Below are 23,832 nucleotides of genomic sequence, written 5' to 3'. Positions count from 1 at the left end.
GGTTCAAATGTAAAAGTAAATTGTAAATGTAAATGTACTTTTCTGTGTCTTTATAACAAATCTGTGTGTGTGTGTGTGTACCTGTGTGTGTCTCTGCTGATGTATGGCCAGGCTGGATGCTGTGGCGTCTTCTCTCCATAGAAGTGATGTAGAAGATTGTGTTGTTTCTGATCTGCTGTTGATCTGCTGATGATCTGTTTAATGACAGCAGTGGATACTGGAACAGCACAGTCTGACACATCCTCTTCTTCACTGAAACGCACACACAAACACGGTTAAAACAATACATCAAGCAAGACTGTTTCTTTCTGTATAACTGCATATAAATGTGTGTGTGAATGTGTTTATTTGTCAACTGTGTGTGTGTGTGTTTGCGCACATGTGTATGTTTGTATATGTGACCTGTGTGTGTGCACCTGGCCTGGAAGGTGAGGTGGTGTATCAGATCTGCCTCTACGTTGAGCAGCGCCTCCTGGTGGCCGCAGCCATGAATGAGCTGTGTGTCTTTGTGACCCAGACTTCTTTTCTCGATGTGAACCAGAAGAGCATCAGGCAGGTGACTCCACATCATAAAGAGAGGAGTAAACACAACCTGAACACACAACACAACTGCTTCAGTCATCTGACATCATCAAACCTATAGAATGCAGCTCACAGCTCTATATTTAAACGTTTGGTTTTTTCAGGCAGACATTTGTCTAAATCTTGTTCAGCTCTTCTTTAGGGTGAAGCACTTGCTGCTGTTCGATAAATGTTTCAATGTAAATGTCTTGAAAACAAATCTAATCTCCATTCAGACTGACTGACTTCAGTGACATTAAATGATGTAATCTTCACCTGAACACTGCCGCAAAACTCGCAATCAGAAACATGACATCACACTGTGTGTGTGTGTGTGTGTGTGTGTGGACTCACAAGTGTCTGTTGCATGTGTGTGTTTGCCTCCAGCAGTATGGTTGTGCACCAGACATGCAACATCGAGCCATCAGAACACGGCACCTACACAAACACAAAAACACATTTGATCAGATGAACACAAACACTGCAGAGAGACAAACACACACACATCACAAACACTGCAGAGACACAAGCACACACACACATCACAAACACTGCAGAGACACACACACACACACACACACACACACACACACACATCACAAACACTGCAGAGAGACAAACACACACACATCACAAACACTGCAGAGACACAAGCACACACACACACATCACAAACACTGCAGAGACACACACACACACACACACACACATCACAAACACTGCAGAGACACACACACACACACATCACAAACACTGCAGAGACACAAACACACACACACACATCACAAACACTGCAGAGACACACACACAAACACACATCACAAACACTGCAGAGACACAAACACACACACACATCACAAACACTGCAGAGACACACACACACACACACACACATCACAAACACACACATCACAAACACTGCAGAGACACACACACACACACACACATCACAAACACTGCAGAGACACAAACACACACACATCACAAAAACTGCAGAGACACACACACACACACACACACACACATCACAAACACATCACAAACACTGCAGAGACACAAACACACACAAATCACAAACACTGCAGAGACACAAACACACACACATCACAAACACTGCAGAGACACAAACACACACACATCACAAACACTGCAGAGACACACACACACACACACACATCACAAACACTGCAGAGACACACACACACACACATCACAAACACTGCAGAGACACAAACACACACACATCACAAACACTGCAGAGACACAAACACACACACATCACAAACACTGCAGAGACACACACACACACACACATCACAAACACTGCAGAGACACACACACACACACATCACAAACACTGCAGAGACACACACACACACACACACACACACACATCACAAACACTGCAGAGACACAAACACACACACACATCACAAACACTGCAGAGACACACACACACATCACACAACACACACATCACAAACACTGCAGAGACACACACACACACACACACACACACACACATCACAAACACTGCAGAGACACAAACACACACACATCACAAACACTGCAGAGACACACACACACACATCACAAACACTGCAGAGACACAAACACACACACACATCACAAACACTGCAGAGACACACACACACACACATCACAAACACTGCAGAGACACACACACACACACACACATCACAAACACTGCAGAGACACACACACACACACATCACAAACACTGCAGAGACACAAACACACACACATCACAAACACTGCAGAGACACAAACACACATCACAAACACTGCAGAGACACACACACACACACACATCACAAACACTGCAGAGACACACACACACACACACACACACACACACACATCACAAACACTGCAGAGACACACACACACACACACACACACACACACACACACACACACACACACATCACAAACACTGCAGAGACACAAACACACACACATCACAAACACTGCAGAGACACACACACACACACACATCACAAACACTGCAGAGACACACACACACATCACAAACACACACATCACAAACACTGCAGAGACACACACACACACACACACATCACAAACACTGCAGAGACACAAACACACACACATCACAAACACTGCAGAGACACAAACACACACACACATCACAAACACTGCAGAGACACACACACACACACACACATCACAAACACATCACAAACACTGCAGAGACACAAACACACACAAATCACAAACACTGCAGAGACACAAACACACACACATCACAAACACTGCAGAGACACAAACACACACACATCACAAACACTGCAGAGACACACACACACACACACACACACACACACACACACACACACACACATCACAAACACTGCAGAGACACAAACACACACACATCACAAACACTGCAGAGACACACAAACACACACATCACAAACACTACAGAGACACAAACACACACACACACACACCACAAACACTGCAGAGACACAAACACACACACATCACAAACACTGCAGAGACACACACACACACACACACCCACACACATACATATAACAAACACATCACAAACACTGCAGAGACACACACACATCACAAACACTGCAGAGACACAAACACAAACACACACAAATCACAAACACTGCAGAGACACAAACACACACACATCACAAACACTGCAGAGACACACACACATCACAAACACTGCAGAGACACAAACACACAAACACATCACAAACACTGCAGAGACACACACACATCACAAACACTGCAGAGACACAAACACAAACACACACAAATCACAAACACTGCAGAGACACAAACACACACACATCACAAACACTGCAGAGACACAAACACACACACACATCACAAACACTGCAGAGACACAAACACACACACACATCACAAACACTGCAGAGACACACACACACACACACACATCACAAACACTGCAGAGACACACACATCACAAACACTGCAGAGACACAAACACACACACATCACAAACACTGCAGAGACACACACACACACACACACACACACACACACACACACACACACACATCACAAACACTGCAGAGACACAAACACACACACATCACAAACACTGCAGAGACACACAAACACACACATCACAAACACTGCAGAGACACAAACACACACACATCACAAACACTGCAGAGACACACACACACACACACACACACACACACATCACAAACACTGCAGAGACACACACATCACAAACACTGCAGAGACACAAACACACACACATCACAAACACTGCAGAGACACAAACACACACACATCACAAACACTGCAGAGACACAAACACAAACACACACACATCACAAACACTGCAGAGACACACACACACACACACACACACACATCACAAACACTGCAGAGACACAAACACACACACATCACAAACACTGCAGAGACACACACACACACACATCACAAACACTGCAGAGACACACACACATCACAAACACTGCAGAGACACAAACACACACACACATCACAAACACTGCAGAGACACAAACACACACACATCACAAACACTGCAGAGACACACACACACACACATCACAAACACTGCAGAGACACAAACACACACACATCACAAACACTGCAGAGACACACACACACACACACATCACAAACACTGCAGAGACACAAACACACACACATCACAAACACTGCAGAGACACAAACACACACACATCACAAACACTGCAGAGACACAAACAGACACACATCACAAACACTGCAGAGACACAAACACACACACATCACAAACACTGCAGAGACACACACATCACAAACACTGCAGAGACACAAACACACACACACATCACAAACACTGCAGAGACACAAACACACACACATCACAAACACTGCAGAGACACAAACACAAACACACACACATCACAAACACTGCAGAGACACACACACACAAACACATCACAAACACTGCAGAGACACACACACACATCACAAACACTGCAGAGACACAAACACACACACACATCACAAACACTGCAGAGACACAAACACACACACATCACAAACACTGCAGAGACACAAACACACACACATCACAAACACTGCAGAGACACAAACACACACACATCACAAACACTGCAGACATTCTGTTATAAGTGAGAAATAATTATTCAAGATGAAATGTGATGTGAATGAAGAGTGTCATGTGGTTTATCAAACACTGTTAGATCACAGCACTGTTCTGATGACTGAGAAGAAAAGAAACTCTACACGTGTGTACCTGCAGCACGGAGCTGTTGTTCTTGTGCTCCACACAGACGTCTTGAGACCACGCGTCATCACTGCACGCTCGCACACACAGCTGCGTGAGTTCTGCGTCCTCCAGGACCAATGACGGCAGTTTACTGTCGGCCTCCAGACGAGCAACACGCTCACGTAACGTCACCTGACCGTCCTGAACGCTGTGATGCTGAACCAGTCTCAAATCTATAGACTGACTGAGAAAACTACACATGAGCTGCCGGCCACAGATCATCACCTGATACACACACACAGAGAAACATCAAACACAAATTAGATTCAACTTTATTGTCATTACACATATACAAGTACAGTGTAACGAAATGTAGTTTAGGTCTAACCAGAAGTGCAATTAGCAAGTGCAGGATATACAGTTAGAATAAATACAGAATACAATATGAGAGAATATAATACAGTGGGCATGGACTATAAAAATATGACAGTCAACATATATTAATAATGAACGCTGTGTTGTGTGTTGTGTAATGTTGAGTTGTGTGTTGTGTAGTACTTGTTTCTGGACTATATTGAGTTGTGTGTGTTGTGTTGTGTAATGTTGAGTTGTGTGTTGTGTAGTACTTGTTTCTGGACTATATTGAGTTGTGTGTTGTGTAGTACTTGTTTCTGGACTATATTGAGTTGTGTGTCGTGTAGTACTTGTTTCTGGACTATGTTGAGTTGTTGTGTGTTGTGTAACGTTGAGTTGTGTGTTGTGTAGTACTTGTTTCTGGACTATGTTGAGTTGTTGTGTGTTGTGTAATGTTGAGTTGTGTGTTGTGTAGTACTTGTTTCTGGACTATGTTGAGTTGTTGTGTGTTGTGTAATGTTGAGTTGTGTGTTGTGTAGTACTTGTTTCTGGACTATGTTGAGTTGTTGTGTGTTGTGTAACGTTGAGTTGTGTGTTGTGTAGTACTTGTTTCTGGACTATGTTGAGTTGTGTGTTGTGTAGTACTTGTTTCTGGACTATGTTGAGTTGTTGTGTGTTGTGTAATGTTGAGTTGTGTGTTGTGTAGTACTTGTTTCTGGACTATGTTGAGTTGTTGTGTGTTGTGTAACGTTGAGTTGTGTGTTGTGTAATGTTGAGTTGTGTGTTGTGTAGTACTTGTTTCTGGACTATGTTGAGTTGTTGTGTGTTGTGTAATGTTGAGTTGTGTGTTGTGTAGTACTTGTTTCTGGACTATGTTGAGTTGTGTGTTGTGTAGTACTTGTTTCTGGACTATGTTGAGTTGTGTGTTGTGTAGTACTTGTTTCTGGACTATATTGAGTTGTGTGTCGTGTAGTACTTGTTTCTGGACTATGTTGAGTTGTTGTGTGTTGTGTAACGTTGAGTTGTGTGTTGTGTAGTACTTGTTTCTGGACTATGTTGAGTTGTTGTGTGTTGTGTAATGTTGAGTTGTGTGTTGTGTAGTACTTGTTTCTGGACTATGTTGAGTTGTGTGTTGTGTAGTACTTGTTTCTGGACTATGTTGAGTTGTTGTGTGTTGTGTAACGTTGAGTTGTGTGTTGTGTAGTACTTGTTCTGGACTATGTTGAGTTGTGTGTTGTGTAGTACTTGTTTCTGGACTATGTTGAGTTGTTGTGTGTTGTGTAATGTTGAGTTGTGTGTTGTGTAGTACTTGTTTCTGGACTATATTGAGTTGTGTGTCGTGTAGTACTTGTTTCTGGACTATGTTGAGTTGTTGTGTGTTGTGTAACGTTGAGTTGTGTGTTGTGTAGTACTTGTTTCTGGACTATGTTGAGTTGTTGTGTGTTGTGTAATGTTGAGTTGTGTGTTGTGTAGTACTTGTTTCTGGACTATGTTGAGTTGTGTGTTGTGTAGTACTTGTTTCTGGACTATGTTGAGTTGTTGTGTGTTGTGTAACGTTGAGTTGTGTGTTGTGTAGTACTTGTTTCTGGACTATGTTGAGTTGTGTGTTGTGTAGTACTTGTTTCTGGACTATGTTGAGTTGTTGTGTGTTGTGTAATGTTGAGTTGTGTGTTGTGTAGTACTTGTTTCTGGACTATGTTGAGTTGTTGTGTGTTGTGTAACGTTGAGTTGTGTGTTGTGTAATGTTGAGTTGTGTGTTGTGTAGTACTTGTTTCTGGACTATGTTGAGTTGTTGTGTGTTGTGTAATGTTGAGTTGTGTGTTGTGTAGTACTTGTTTCTGGACTATGTTGAGTTGTGTGTTGTGTAGTACTTGTTTCTGGACTATGTTGAGTTGTTGTGTGTTGTGTAATGTTGAGTTGTGTGTTGTGTAGTACTTGTTTCTGGACTCCGTTGAGTTGTGTGACTGTGATGATGAGAGAGGCTGTTTGTCCTTTATGTTGTATGGTACGCAGGAGGGTCCCCACATCATCCACACTGAAGGGTTCCGCCCAGCGCCAGTTCCCCCAACCCTCCATACAGATGTGCAGCAGCTGCATCACACACACACACACACACACACACACAGTGAGTATGTGAGAAGTAGATTGACACAACTAACAGTGATCGGATCTGTGTGTTTGTGACAGATAAGACAACCCAACACTGGAACACGTGACGCATCATTCACATTAATGTCACATCAGTCCACTTCACTGGCCGTCTAACCCTGACCCTTACTGTTACACATCAGTCATGTTAGACATCTTACACTTATAACCCACCAATGAATCTCCAGACTGGATTTAAACAAAAATGATATATAAACCACAAGAGATGAGTGAACGTGAGGACAGTCCTCCTCACAACAAGCTATTAGATACTTAAACACTGTGTCTATTTATCCTTGTTATTATTGTCTATTTGTCCGTTAGTAAGATTGATTGATTAATCAATAGTTTAGTCAGCTTCTATACGTTTAGCCAGTGAAGAAGCAGCTGTGTTGTGTTAGCACGCTAGTCTAGAATGGATTTCTGTTTCTATGAATCAATGGAGTTTTGGTTCTTTGCCTCTGTGCGTTCTCTATCTGTGAGTCTGCTGACATCAGGTTTAGGGCTCTATACTTCAACATTGTGTTTCATGGGTTAGTCAGACTAGAATCCTAAAGACATAACTGTTTTCCTAGGAATGCTAACCTAACCCAAGATCTTATTGGAAAATCTCTTTGACCTGTTGATAATGTACCTAAAATATCTCAAACTCATCTGGAGGACTTGATATAATTCCATGAGTCGTGCAGTGTATATTAGAGGTCTTCACGGGTCCACTTAGATCCGAAAAACCCGAGGTCCGGCCTAATATAAAGTAATATAAAGTAAAAATAGTTTTGCTTAATTGACCCGAGGAAGACCCGAACTATCCTGTACAATAACAGCGCGTCGCTTGTGTGTGTGCGTGTAGTTACCAACTCTCCTCCAACCCTCAGCCGATCGGTTGAAAGCCACGCAAATCTTCAGAAAGTCGCGGTGATCTAAAATCACCTTAGAATTGAAATCCCGAAGTTTCCAACGCTGCAGGGGTTTGCACTCGATGTAGTTACCATCGTATTCAGGAAAAACATACTTCCACCAGAAGTAGATATTAAAAGACGCGCACATTTCAGTACTACGCGGTTTGGGACACATTGTTGAGACAGAATGTTCGCGCGAGTGGTTGCCATGTCGTCACTTATTTAGATTTGATTCACAACCCATTTAGCCTCAGTTTGCGCAATTTGCCAGAGCAAAACAAGAGGATCAACGTGTTCATTGCCATATCAATTTCATTAATACACGTCGGTTTACATTCAGGTCTAGTCGGGTTTAAAAAACATATACGTTGGGTCGGACTCGGGTCTAACGTTATCTGGTCTGTCTCGGGTCGGGGCTTTAAAATAATAACGTTATAGGGTCTGTCTCGGGTCGGGGCTTTAAAATAATAACGTTATCGGGTCTGTCTCGGGTCGGGGCTTTAAAATAAAAACGTTATCGGGTCTGTCTCGGGTTCGGGTAAAAAGTGATTCGGGTCATTTCGGTTCGGGTAAAGATCTTTGGACCCGAGAAGACCTCTAGTGTATATGTGTGTTACGTGTTTGTGTATGCATTTGCTTTTTCACTTTTCCAATTACTTTAAGGGTTAGTTTACTGTGTGTGTTTAACTTATGTTGTTTTCCTCGGTTTGTTCTTTCTTGTTCAGCTGCTTTGATTCAATGCAAATCATAAAAGCGCAATAAAAATCTAATTTAATGTGAGGTCTGATATAAAGTCAAGTACAGTGAAGAGCATTCAGAATTTACTTCAACAAAGACGCATCAATCCATTCCTAACATCCGTTTCTTCATAAGAAAACTTGAGTGTCTGCTGGTATTATGATGATCACACTTCTTGTGTTTGTGCTTTGATGTTGAATGTGTGGACCGAGGTAAGACGCTCAACATTGAGTTCCACTGTCAGTGAATGTTGGGGTGAGAGCGAGAGGTCAGAGCCGTTTGAAGGCAGATTTTCTTACTAAAACACGACCAATCAAAGACCCAAATCCATTTCAGGAGAATTGACCGTGACGGCTGTGAAGATCTTTAGCTTCAGTGTTTATTTTTATAACAGCACTTTCTCTAGAGTTACGGGAGAATCCTCTCCTGTCACATCAAACTGTTCATCTGGACTGTAACCTAACATTACAAACAGCTTTAAAGTGTGAAGAAGCATTCTCAACATCAGTTTTCTTCATCGGTTAGGTCTTCTTACAACTGACAAATCATTTGACACGACCCACTGGATAGGTAGATACAAACACACACACACACGTTTAGGAACTTTGGCAGCAGCTACTGTGAAGCAAACTACCCCCCCCCCCCCCCCCGCTCAGAACATACAGGAAGCTGAATATCCAGTCAAATTCCATCCAGATTGGTGCTAATGGTCTCCATACTGAACTGGTCCACAGGCCTGAAGTCATTCACATGCCACACAAGTCCCAGCAGAGACACACACACAGCGCTCAGTGCTTAAGAGAGTTCTTTAAAGACAAGAGCGTAATGAAAAACATCCTTCAACAATAACAGGACAAAAACACCAGACGCTACAGCATCCACACAAGTCCCACAGCCGTCAGGACTCGACCTGAGAGATGAGCAACAGACAGAGAGACCCCATAAACACCCCGAACGCCCCGAACCACCGTCTGTCTCACTTCAACCGCACAGAGAGGACCAGAGTGAGGACAGCAGACACACACAGACTGCACAAAGCCACATTAAACAACTGAAACTATTCACCGCCTTCACATCTACACTCATACAGACACACATCTACACTCATACAGACTCACACTCAAGACACACATCTACACTCATACAGACACACATCTACACTCATACAGACTCACATCTACACTCATACAGACACACATCTACACTCATACAGACACACACTCAAGACACACATCTACACTCATACAGACACACACTCAAGACACACATCTACACTCATACAGACACACATCTACACTCATACAGACACACATCTACACTCATACAGACACACATCTACACTCATACAGACACACATCTACACTCATACAGACTCACATCTACACTCATACAGACTCACATCTACACTCATACAGACTCACACTCAAGACACACATCTACACTCATACAGACACACATCTACACTCATACAGACACACATCTACACTCATACAGACACACATCTAAACTCATACAGACTCACATCTACACTCATACAGACTCACACTCAAGACACACATCTACACTCATACAGACACACATCTACACTCATACAGACTCACACTCAAGACACACATCTACACTCATACAGACTCACACTCAAGACACACATCTACACTCATACAGACACACATCTACACTCATACAGACACACATCTACACTCATACAGACACACATCTAAACTCATACAGACTCACATCTACACTCATACAGACTCACACTCAAGACACACATCTACACTCATACAGACACACATCTACACTCATACAGACACACATCTACACTCATACAGACACACATCTACACTCATACAGACACACATCTACACTCATACAGACACACATCTACACTCATACAGACACACATCTACACTCATACAGACACACATCTACACTCATACAGACACACATCTACACTCATACAGACACACATCTACACTCATACAGACACACACTCAAGACACACATCTACACTCATACAGACACACACTCAAGACACACATCTACACTCATACAGACACACATCTACACTCATACAGACACACATCTACACTCATACAGACACACATCTACACTCATACAGACACACATCTACACTCATACAGACACACATCTACACTCATACAGACACACATCTACACTCATACAGACACACATCTACACTCATACAGACTCACACTCAAGACACACATCTACACTCATACAGACACACATCTACACTCATACAGACACACACTCAAGACACACATCTACACTCATACAGACACACATCTACACTCATACAGACACACATCTACACTCATACAGACACACATCTACACTCATACAGACACACATCTACACTCATACAGACACACATCTACACTCATACAGACACACATCTACACTCATACAGACACACATCTACACTCATACAGACACACACTCAAGACACACATCTACACTCATACAGACACACATCTACACTCATACAGACACACATCTACACTCATACAGACACACATCTACACTCATACAGACACACATCTACACTCATACAGACTCACATCTACACTCATACAGACTCTCACTCAAGACACACATCTACACTCATACAGACACACATCTACACTCATACAGACTCACACTCAAGACACACATCTACACTCATACAGACACACATCTACACTCATACAGACACACATCTACACTCATACAGACACACATCTACACTCATACAGACACACATCTACACTCATACAGACTCACATCTACACTCATACAGACTCTCACTCAAGACACACATCTACACTCATACAGACACACATCTACACTCATACAGACACACATCTACACTCATACAGACACACACTCAAGACACACATCTACACTCATACAGACACACATCTACACTCATACAGACACACATCTACACTCATACAGACTCACACTCAAGACACACATCTACACTCATACAGACTCACACTCAAGACACACATCTACACTCATACAGACTCACACTCAAGACACACATCTACACTCATACAGACACACACTCAAGACACACATCTACACTCATACAGACTCACACTCAAGACACACATCTACACTCATACAGACACACACTCAAGACACACATCTACACTCATACAGACACACACTCAAGACACACATCTACACTCATACAGACACACATCTACACTCATACAGACACACACTCAAGACACACATCTACACTCATACAGACTCACACTCAAGACACACATCTACACTCATACAGACACACATCTACACTCATACAGACACACATCTACACTCATACAGACACACACTCAAGACACACATCTACACTCATACAGACACACACTCATACAGACACACATCTACACTCATACAGACACACACTCAAGACACACATCTACACTCATACAGACTCACATCTACACTCATACAGACTCACACTCAAGACACACATCTACACTCATACAGACACACATCTACACTCATACAGACACACACTCAAGACACACATCTACACTCATACAGACACACACTCATACAGACACACATCTACACTCATACAGACACACACTCAAGACACACATCTACACTCATACAGACTCACATCTACACTCATACAGACTCACACTCAAGACACACATCTACACTCATACAGACTCACACTCAAGACACACATCTACACTCATACAGACACACATCTACACTCATACAGACACACATCTACACTCATACAGACACACATCTACACTCATACAGACACACATCTACACTCATACAGACACACACTCAAGACACACATCTACACTCATACAGACTCACATCTACACTCATACAGACTCACACTCAAGACACACATCTACACTCATACAGACTCACACTCAAGACACACATCTACACTCATACAGACACACATCTACACTCATACAGACACACATCTACACTCATACAGACACACATCTACACTCATACAGACTCACACTCAAGACACACATCTACACTCATACAGACTCACACTCAAGACACACATCTACACTCATACAGACACACATCTACACTCATACAGACACACATCTACACTCATACAGACTCACACCTACACTCATACAGACTCACACTCAAGACACACATCTACACTCATACAGACTCACACTCAAGACACACATCTACACTCATACAGACACACATCTACACTCATACAGACTCACACTCAAGACAGACACACATCTACACTCATACAGACACACATCTACACTCATACAGACACACACTCAAGACACACATCTACACTCATACAGACTCACATCTACACTCATACAGACTCACACTCAAGACACACATCTACACTCATACAGACTCACACTCAAGACACACATCTACACTCATACAGACTCACACTCAAGACACACATCTACACTCATACAGACACACATCTACACTCATACAGACACACACTCAAGACACACATCTACACTCATACAGACACACATCTACACTCATACAGACACACATCTACACTCATACAGACACACATCTACACTCATACAGACACACATCTACACTCATACAGACACACATCTACACTCATACAGACACACATCTACACTCATACAGACTCACACTCAAGACACACATCTACACTCATACAGACTCACACTCAAGACACACATCTACACTCATACAGACTCACATCTACACTCATACAGACACACATCTACACTCATACAGACTCACACTTAAGACACACATCTACATGCACAAACACATCTTTACAAACACAGACACACACACACATGTGTGTTTGCGCGGTTGTATATTTGTATCTACCTATACAGTGTGTCGTGAGAAGCCACTCTGTCAAATGATTTGTCAGTTATAAGAAGACTGAACCGATGAAGAAAACTGACACACACAAACACACATCTAGACGCACAAACACACACAGAGAGAACGGTGCATTAATAGTGTGTGTCATGACAGACAGACAGACAGACAGACAGTGATAAAGACAGACAGACAGACAGACAGGATACCTGAGGTGATTTATGTGTTCTCCAGCTGTACTGGTGACTTTGGTTACTGTGTAACAGAATATTTTCATCTGTGTCCACCTGACCAAAGCGAAGCACTTCCTGTGTGTCATTACAAATGACATAATGAGTGAAGATCAACTCCTCAGCATCAGGAACACGGTTCTACAAAACACAAAAATCACAACATCTATACTGTTTCACTTCATGTGTTCATGTGATTCATTCCTTTAGACACACACAAGCCCATCACCATGTGTGTGTGTGTGTGTGTGTGTTACCTGTCTCCAGGCCTGCAGCGCTCTGTCCAGCGTGTGTATTGCGTACTGTCCGACAGCGGCGTGCAGCGGCTGGAGTGTGGTGCTGCAGCTGAGCGTGTGTTGTGTGTGTGTAAACGTGTGGGTTGCGTGTCCCTGCAGGCTGACGGGTTGAATGACGGGCAGGTGTGTGAGGTTTCTGTACTCCAGCAGGTCGCAGCTCAGCGTGGATGAGAATCTGAACTCATGACACCGCTGCGTGACATCTCTCCACTGACGCACAAACACACACGGATCACACACACGCAAAACCGCAAACTCCTGGTCCTGAGGCAACTTCCTGTCTGGGAGGAAGGGGCGGAGCTTCTTACACAGCACTGAAAGAAAGTAACATAAGAGAAGAGAATCAGCACACAAACACATGATTTTTGTGAGTACCACACACACAAACACACACCTGTGCCCAGCTGATCCAGGTTGTGGCAGAATCGCAGTTCCACATACGCCAGTCGTATGGAGACGCCCGCTGAGGGCACAAACCACGGCACGAAACACGAGTCCACACGTGTACATGCAGCCAGAGCGGTGGGACACACCAGCTGATCACACTGTGAACCCCACTCACTGTCAGAACTACATAAACACATAAACATGATGACACACTTTACCTTTACAACACACACACACACACACGCTTCTGTTAAACACTCACCTCTCATCTCCACCATCAGCAGAGCTGTTGAGCACAACCCTCCAGAGGTCAGAGGTCACCAGGTCAGTCTGATGTGTGTCAGGGGTCAGCGAGGGCAGAGTGAGTTCACAGACACAACTCTCTGACAGACTAAACTCTCTGTAAGGCACAAACACTCGTTGCAGCTCGTCCCAGTACTCCAGACTGCAGGGCACCTACACACACACACACAAAATACACATACACGTGTAGAAACACAAAAAAAATCATTTTGGGAAAGAAACGGAGGATGCATGAAGAATTTGTGTTTTTGTCGGTTTAAGTGAGTTTAGTGATCCCACCCCAGAATGCTTTGTGATTTAAAGCAGTGCATTAAAGCTAAACTGTTGGTCAATAAACCCATGACCTTTGTTCTTTTTAGTCTTTCCTGTAGCTCAGTGGTAAGAGCATTGTGTTAACAACACAAGGTTGTTTGTTGGATCTCAGGGGATTGCAGATACTCAGAAACAAATGTATAGTGCACTGCAATGTAAGTCACTTTGGATAAAAGCATCTGCCAAATGCATTAATGTAAATGTATCTCAGGAACACTTCACACACACTACAGGAACGCTCACCTGCAGAACATCTCCCAGGTCAGCCGTGCTGATGTCCGGGTCATCTGTAGTGTTGAAGGGAACAGGTGTGATTCTGAGGAACGTGATGATGCGCGGTTCAGGATATCTCCACAGCATCACACCCGGAGAATCATCCGTTTCTTTCCAAAACACCACCTCATGAGCCGAGGGCATCTTCTGACCCGCTGACAAACACAAACAAACACACACACATCACACATGATGTCACATTAAAGCGGTGATCTGACACGATAAAACATTATATCGCTTATTGCTCTCTGAACTCTTTATAACTCACTTTGGATAAAAGCGTCTGCTAAATGACTAAATGTAAATGTAAATTATTCACTTGTGCTTTAGGTGCAATACAATGTGTTTATATGTTTTCAGGGTGAAAAAACCTGCATGTTTTTCACATACCGTACATCACTGTAGCTCATCTATGCCCCGCCTTTCTAAAACTCATCGCTCTGAAAAGAGCAGTGCGCTCTGATGGTAATGTTAGGGCCCTTACCATAACCACAAACTTCTAGCATGAGGCTGTTTGTCAGTTCATTTGTCCTCTCACTTCAAGACATCATATCAGTTGCAAAAACTGCACGCTAATAACAGCAGTGTCAGAGTGAATGAGTCAAAAGCGCATATGCAAGCATGCATCATGACAGAACGATAGTAAAACCGGTTGTAATAAACACCGTAAACACAAGTACATAGCGAGTAAAACCAGCATATTTTCAGGCAGATTTCAGGCAGATCTGGATCAGACTTAAAGTAAATCATTTTGTGCAAAACTTTGAGTTTTGTGATTTCGGACATCTTATACATGCATAAACGGTTATATAACACACTGAATCAAAAGAAAAGCATGATATCGAGTCCTATCACCCCTTTAATCTGTGACGGTAACGTGTGCGCGCGAGTTACCTGAGTCCTGTATGTACTGGAAAAGGCCTGTGCGCAGGTCATCGTAAGAGTGTTCTGATTGGACAGGATGAAATGGGGGCGGTGGAGTAGAGAGGAGGGGCTTCTCATTAGACTCCGCCTCTACTCGAGTCACCTGACTACAGTAGTTCTGTAGATGCTCATGAATGTAAGACAAACAGTTAAACTGCAGCTGACCCCAAAACACCTGACGGAGAAAGACAGACAGACAAAAACAGATATTCAAGTAACAGTCTGGTGTCTAATCTTTGATCGTGTAAATGTGCCTATAGCTCTTCTCTCAACAGGTAGGGTTCTAGCTTTTGTATTATGGTAATAATACCTATGGTATTACCTATTGCTCTTTTATGATATATCGCTTATTGCTCTCTGAACTCTCTGTAAGTCGCTTTGGATAAAAGCGTCTGCTAAATGACTAAATGTAAATGTAAATGGCTGTGAGGTTTGGGGTGTCTGACAGATTACTCCTAATGGGATAAACACCCTATAGAATCCCTGCATGCTGAATTCTGTAGAAACATCTTAAGAACACCAACTGATGCAATGCATGCAGAAAAAGAGAGAGAGAGCCCTACTCAGAAGGGCGCTGCCTAGTACACACATGAAAGTACACACGCCCGCACGCACATCCACACACACAAATTCATTTATACAAGATCTTGTGATTTATTCATATAAAGAAAAATGAGCAGTGATGCACGTGAGGACTCATCTTCAGTGATCAGCTGTGAATGACATCATCATGTACCTGTAACAAACCACCTTTCAGATCAATCAACACTCTGGGTGGAGCAGGCGAGTCGGGGGCGGAGCTTCCACTGTGTCTGCACCAATAAGCCTCCAGATGTGAAGTACAGGAGAACGGACCCAGTAACACAACACTTCTGTCCTTCAGAGCTGTTCTCACCAACACATCATCACACTGAAGAGATACACATACGCCATCTGGAGACAGAGAGAGAGACCTGAGAGACAAGGCACGAAGAGCTTTTTACGCTATCAAAAGGAATATAAAAATCCACATCCCAGCTGGAATTTGTCTTAAAATAATCCAATCCGTTATAGAACCAATAGCACTTTATGGATGTGAGGTTTGGGGTCCCCTCACCAACCAAGAGTTCACCAAATGGGACAAACACCCAACTGAGACCCTGCAAACAGAAATGTGTAAAAACATTCTACGGGTACAACGCTAAACCCCAAACAACGCCTGCAGAGCAGAATTAGGACTATATCCTCTAATAATTAAAATACAAAAAAGAGCGATTAAATTCTATAACCACCTTAAGAACAGCGATACAGAATCACTCCATCACAAAGCCTTACGTCATCAGGAGCTGAACCCAGAGAAAAGTTGTCTCATCCAACTGATCTCAGAACTAACTCTAAAACCCCAAACGTGTCCAACTGAACCCCAAACTCCAGCCAGAATTAACCAAATGATAAAAACACAAAAAGAAAAATATCTCAAACACTGGACAGAAGCAACAGCTCAGCAAAGTAAACTTAAATGCTATCGGCCATTAAACAGAGAATATAAAGCAGCAGAATAAACAACACTGATCACCTTTCAGTGAAGATCCAGATCACACATTGACATTGGACACAAAGCCCATGACACACACATCACACTACAATGAGCTGGGTTTAAAATCACATCCATAGGAAACTTGAATCCCGCAGTGAATCAACTGAGAGATAAAGCACGCAGGGCCTTCTGTGCCATCAAACTTCAAATGTCCAATAGAAATCACAATTCTAATTTGGCTAAATGGGATTTTACTAAATGGGAAAAACATCAATTTGAGAGCCTGCATGCAGCACTCTGTAAAAATATCACACATGACACAAAACACACATGGAGAGCAGAACTAGATCATAAAGAGAGAAAAGAGGGCGATCAAATTCTTTAAATATGTTAAACACAGTGACCCTCAATCATATCATTCTAAAGCTCTGAAACACCACGAGATGAGCAAATACATGAATCCTCTTTGAGAGAGAGAGTCAAGACAGAACAGCAAAATCAGCCAGTGGTCATGTCACAGGAAGAGCCTAATCAGTAGTCATGTGACAGGTAATTCATATCAGACAGTGATGTCCAGACCCTGCCCTTCATTTCTCTCTCTCTCTGGCTTGTGTGGTCACATCTTTGTTTCATTAAGTGACAGATGAGATTTAGAAGCTTGTGGCTTTCGGTCTGGCAGCAGTGAGACCTTCATCATTAACAGCCGCAGGGGTCTCGTAACAGATCCGACCCGAGCAGCCCGGCGGAGAACCACACACTAGCCACATCCTTCTAACATACAATGACATGAAGTCCAGAACCAGTGTCATCGTCTAGAAGAGCTTCAACATGCTACACTTGAGCCCAAAATACTACACAACTGCAACCTGATGAGTTTCAACAACCAAAAGAACAACACACACATCTATCTGTGTGAGGACAAACTAACCTCTTGCACCTTTAAGATCACAACACAAATGTATAACACTAACGTTCACCTAACACTAACCTTATATCTAAAACTAACCTTATGTCTAACACTAAACTTATATCTAACACTAACCTTATATCTAACACTAACCTTATATCTAACACTAACCTTATATCTAACACTAGCCTTATATCTAACCCTAACCTTATATCTAACCCTAACCTTATATCTAACACTAACCTTATATCTAACCCTAACCTTATATCTAACACTAACCTTATATCTAACACTAGCCTTATATCTAACCCTAACCTTATATCTAACACTAACCTTATATCTAACCCTAACCTTATATCTAACACTAACCTTATATCTAACCCTAACCTTATATCTAACACTAACCTTATATCTAACCCTAACCTTATATCTAACACTTCATCTAACCCTTACCTTCACCTAACACTAACCTTATATCTAACACTAACCTTATATCTAACCCTAACCTTATATCTAACACTAACCTTATATCTAACACTTCATCTAACCCTTACCCCCTAACCCATATCTAACACTAACCTTATATCTAACACTAACCTTATATCTAACACTAACCTTATATCTAACACTAACCTTATATCTAACACTAACCTTATATCTAACACTTCATCTAACCCTTACCTTCACCTAACACTAACCTTATATCTAACACTAACCTTATATCTAACACTAACCTTATATCTAACACTAACCTTATATCTAACACTAACCTTATATCTAACACTTCATCTAACCCTTACCTTCACCTAACACTAACCTTATATCTAACACTAACCTTATATCTAACACTAACCTTATATCTAACACTAACCTTATATCTAACACTAACCTTATATCTAACACTTCATCTAACCCTTACCTTCACCTAACCCTAACCCTATATCTAACACTAACCTTATATCTAACACTAACCTTATATCTAACACTTCATCTAACCCTTACCCCCTAACCCATATCTAACACTAACCTTATATCTAACACTAACCTTATATCTAACACTTCATCTAACCCTAACCTTCATCTAACACTAACCTTATATCTAACACTAACCTTATATCTAACACTAACCTTATATCTAACACTAACCTTATATCTAACACTAACCTTATATCTAACACTAACCTTATATCTAACACTTCATCTAACCCTAACCTTCATCTAACACTAACCTTATATCTAACACTAACCTTATATCTAACACTAACCTTATATCTAACACTAACCTTATATCTAACACTAACCTTATATCTAACACTTCATCTAACCCTAACCTTCATCTAACACTAACACTAACCCTAAACTGTCACCATAACAGGAGGTCTCAGAAAAATCTCCTCACTACACTCAAACTGGTCCTCACAGAGGTAGATGTACAGGTATGCACGCACGGGTGTAATAGTAGAGTTATTTGTAGAAAGGGGGAAGTGTGAGCTGAAGTATGTTGTGTTGTTGTGTGGTTTGCTCTGATGTGATTTGTGCCCTGCGGGCCGACAAACAGCAGCACAGGATTGTTATTCTCATCCTCATCAGACGGCTTGTGTTCTTCACTCTCAGCTCTCTTTCAGGCTCACAGAGATTAAGTGGATTTCCGGTCACTGTAAATCAAACGAACGCTCTGATTTTCTGCCGCAGTGCACTTTGGGTAACAGGAACTGAGCGATGAGCTGGATTACAGGACTCAATCAAGAGCAGCACACAGAACACATGAATTACTGAAGGGAAATGAGCTGCACTTCACTAACCTGCAGACCTGAGGGCGTCCTTCAGGGTCAGTGCCCCCGTCATGCCTGACACGGACAGCATCAGAGCGGGCCCTGCAGCGTGACGCTCTATCTCCACAGCCACCGCCATTTGCACCGTACGCAGCGTGATCTTGTGAAAGGGTACGAGGGTCTGCAGAGAGCGCAGCATCAGCTCCAGAGTAAGCGGGGCATCGCCGTCGCAGCGGTGGGCGGAGCCTGCGGGTGAACCGGGCCACCGGTCACCCTCGCTCACAGGAAAGATTCTCTTCCAGAAGTTTTTGGCTTGTTCAATCTTTGCCAGTGTGGGGCTGAGCCTCAGCGGTCGACTGACGTCCACCTTCAACTCTGAGACACAAACACCAGAAAGAGTCAGAACATGATGTGAAATACTAATGTTGTGTGCTGTGATGTGAAATATTCACCCGGTCCGGTGAGAAAGTCTTTGACAATGACAGACAGCAGCGGTGGTGGGATTCCAGTTCGAATGTCTGCCTCTCCTGCTAATGTCTGCAGCCAAAACACACTGTAGTCTAAAGACTCGGGGAGAGACTTCCCTGAGTCTGACAGAGCGAGAGAGGTTTTATCATCAACAGCTCTGTGTTCCGTCTCATCTGTAAAGAGCGTCACTCACCCAAACACTTATAATCACTGGAGACTCCTTTCAGCGTCAGATCGAAGAGCGACAGTTCCAGCTTCTGTTTTCGATGATGGCAGTTTAATAAGAGCGACGGCTGCGTCACCTGCAGGAACATCAGCGGCTCCAGACTGCAGTCTTTATCTCCTCTCCGGCCCGGCTGCCTCACCACCGTCACACCCAAAGCCTGACGCGCCGACACCCGGCTGGGCACCGAGACACCCTCCAGAACCCCGGAGGAGCTGGTATTGCCATTCAACAGATCGTCGGCTGTCAGGGAGGACAGACCCCCATCAGACACCTCGTCCTCCGGCACGTCCAGCGCGCTCTTTCCCATCCGCAGGGCGTCTGCAGGAGGTTTGGCAGAGGGTGCGGTGGCGTATGTCATGAGAGAGATACGGCCGGCGGTGAGAAAAACGTCAAAGGGGATGAAGCTAAGGTTCTTGGTGATGACGGGCTGGTGCGAGGTGCGCGCGAGGCGGGGCAACTGACCCGTGCCACTCTGATGCTCGAGACGAACAAACCGCAGACGAGCACTGTCACTGCCGAACCCGCTGTCCTGCCCGCCAGCAGCGCTGCTTCCACACAAACTCTCCACAGAGCCCGAACCTGCAGCGGCCTGTATCTGATGACCCCGTACCTGTAACACACGAAAGAACACGATCAATTCAGACGATTAAACTCCTCCATCATCACATTATCTGTCTAACAATTCACATGTATCACAGATTCAACAAACACACGTCTACTGACTCATTACTCCCACAGTGTTTGTGTTCAATGAGCTGCACAACATTTATTCAAAGGGTCAAAGGTCAACAGCAGGTAACAGACAGTCACGTGACAGAAGAAATAAAGTGATGATGTGGTTAGAACACAACTGAACAAAGAGCCGAAAGTCGAGCTGTAATAGATGAACGTCTCTGAACGAAGCAGACTTAAAACAGGACGAACACTCATGTGACTTAAGATGGTATTGTGCACAGCGTCTGAACATCAAACGTTTGTGTCTACACGAGTCGCTCTTTGGATTTGTTTTGGTTACATCAAGCAGAAACAACGGACATGAATCCAGGGTGAGCGAGAGGTGAACACGGCCCAGGTGCTTCTCTGAGACCACAAACTCTGAGGAAACCACAGTCGAGTTCTCCTGCTCTCATTGAATCCCCACCAGAGACACAGCACAACAGAATAAACACGCCGTTACTATAGAAACACATTCCATCAGCACCATCATCAGCGTTGGGCCGGAGGAGGGAAATTATGTTTTTTTACCACACTTGACATCATCAGTGTCTTTCATCTTCAGACGGAAATCTAAATTCTCTCATCATCCATTCTAAACCTGCATGTGACTCTTTCTTCAGTGGAAAACAAAAGAGAAAAAGTTCTTATATCAATAATCTTCTTTAGTGTTCTTCAGAAGAAAGAAACTCACGCAGCTTTGACACGACACGAGTGAATGTTCTACAGAAGTGTTTTTACACTGGGATTTGAACTCGGTGATCACTTCACCTCTCTCTCACCTGTTATTTTAAACGTGTAATCTTGCTTTCACAGGTGAAGGGCATTTGGTTGTTTGGGGTCAGTCTAACAAAAACAGCTTCAGGTTAACACTGTTCAGTCTTTCACGAGCACGTGACCCCCTTCAGCCCAGAGCGCCGCCCGCTTTCACCTGCACTAAAACTGAGTCTGGGGTCAGACGGGGCTCTCTTTCATGTGATTCTACGCCTGATGATTTTATCTGAACTTTCACGCAAATCTGACAAAGTGTTATGAGCGAAAGACCTCAGCTGCTACTGATCTCAAATAGATCGAGTGTCTGAGGTGAAGTGAGAACCTGAGAGAAGTTCCGGAGTAAAGCGTCTCAGTCTGAAGAGAACTGTTTTGACTGCCAGTCAATTATCAGTCCATTCTGGTACAAAGGGTCCACGGAGCACCACCAGAAAAAAAAGATTGGGTTTCATAACACAGACGAGAAGGCCAAGAACACGAACTTTGAAAGCGCAAAAACATTCGAGATAAGCTGCGGAGAGTCAGATGGCAAAGGCAGAGCGAGGAACTGAAGAACTTACTTCTGCTCCAACAGAGAAAGAAAACACAGACGACCTTCCCAGCGAGAAAAGCATGAGGAGTTCACAGGTCACAGCCGAACCCTGAAAAACATTCATCTGAGCTTCAGCCGCCAACACGCGGCAGCTGCTGACCTTCAACTAACCCAACAAACAGACGGGCCACCATCCCTGAGGGAAGCTCTCAGTGCACAGACTTCTTATACACATCATCACGACACGTGTTCCTGCGCTTCAGTGAGCCGCACAAAACTCAACATCTCACACAAACAACAACGCACTCACTGAAACTTCACACTCAGACACTCAGACAGACAGACGG

The 23,832-nt window shown here is 43.3% G+C and overlaps 1 protein-coding gene across 1 annotated transcript in view; it reads right to left on the bottom strand.

Annotated features, from left to right (window-relative positions):
* The window catches only part of LOC306901288 (intermembrane lipid transfer protein VPS13B-like), a gene marked incomplete at its 5' end in the record, with an annotated part of 54,698 nt that overhangs the window by 6,997 nt on the left and 23,869 nt on the right, over positions 1 to 23,832 (bottom strand). The window contains 15 exons of the mRNA XM_079468965.1: positions 87 to 252; positions 417 to 592; positions 916 to 999; positions 4,883 to 5,140; positions 7,145 to 7,300; positions 14,064 to 14,225; positions 14,342 to 14,694; positions 14,775 to 14,950; positions 15,030 to 15,223; positions 15,626 to 15,810; positions 16,550 to 16,754; positions 17,316 to 17,512; positions 20,805 to 21,149; positions 21,227 to 21,364; positions 21,436 to 22,078. Coding sequence (XP_079325091.1) covers positions 87 to 252; positions 417 to 592; positions 916 to 999; positions 4,883 to 5,140; positions 7,145 to 7,300; positions 14,064 to 14,225; positions 14,342 to 14,694; positions 14,775 to 14,950; positions 15,030 to 15,223; positions 15,626 to 15,810; positions 16,550 to 16,754; positions 17,316 to 17,512; positions 20,805 to 21,149; positions 21,227 to 21,364; positions 21,436 to 22,078 — 3,438 coding nt within the window. The remainder of the gene's footprint in view (positions 1 to 86; positions 253 to 416; positions 593 to 915; positions 1,000 to 4,882; positions 5,141 to 7,144; positions 7,301 to 14,063; positions 14,226 to 14,341; positions 14,695 to 14,774; positions 14,951 to 15,029; positions 15,224 to 15,625; positions 15,811 to 16,549; positions 16,755 to 17,315; positions 17,513 to 20,804; positions 21,150 to 21,226; positions 21,365 to 21,435; positions 22,079 to 23,832) is intronic.

This window comes from Barbatula barbatula (assembly GCF_947034865.1).
Source record: "Barbatula barbatula genome assembly, chromosome: 12".
In the NCBI taxonomy this organism is placed as follows: Eukaryota; Metazoa; Chordata; class Actinopteri; order Cypriniformes; family Nemacheilidae; genus Barbatula; species Barbatula barbatula.
This window is presented reverse-complemented; position numbering and strand designations above follow the sequence as displayed.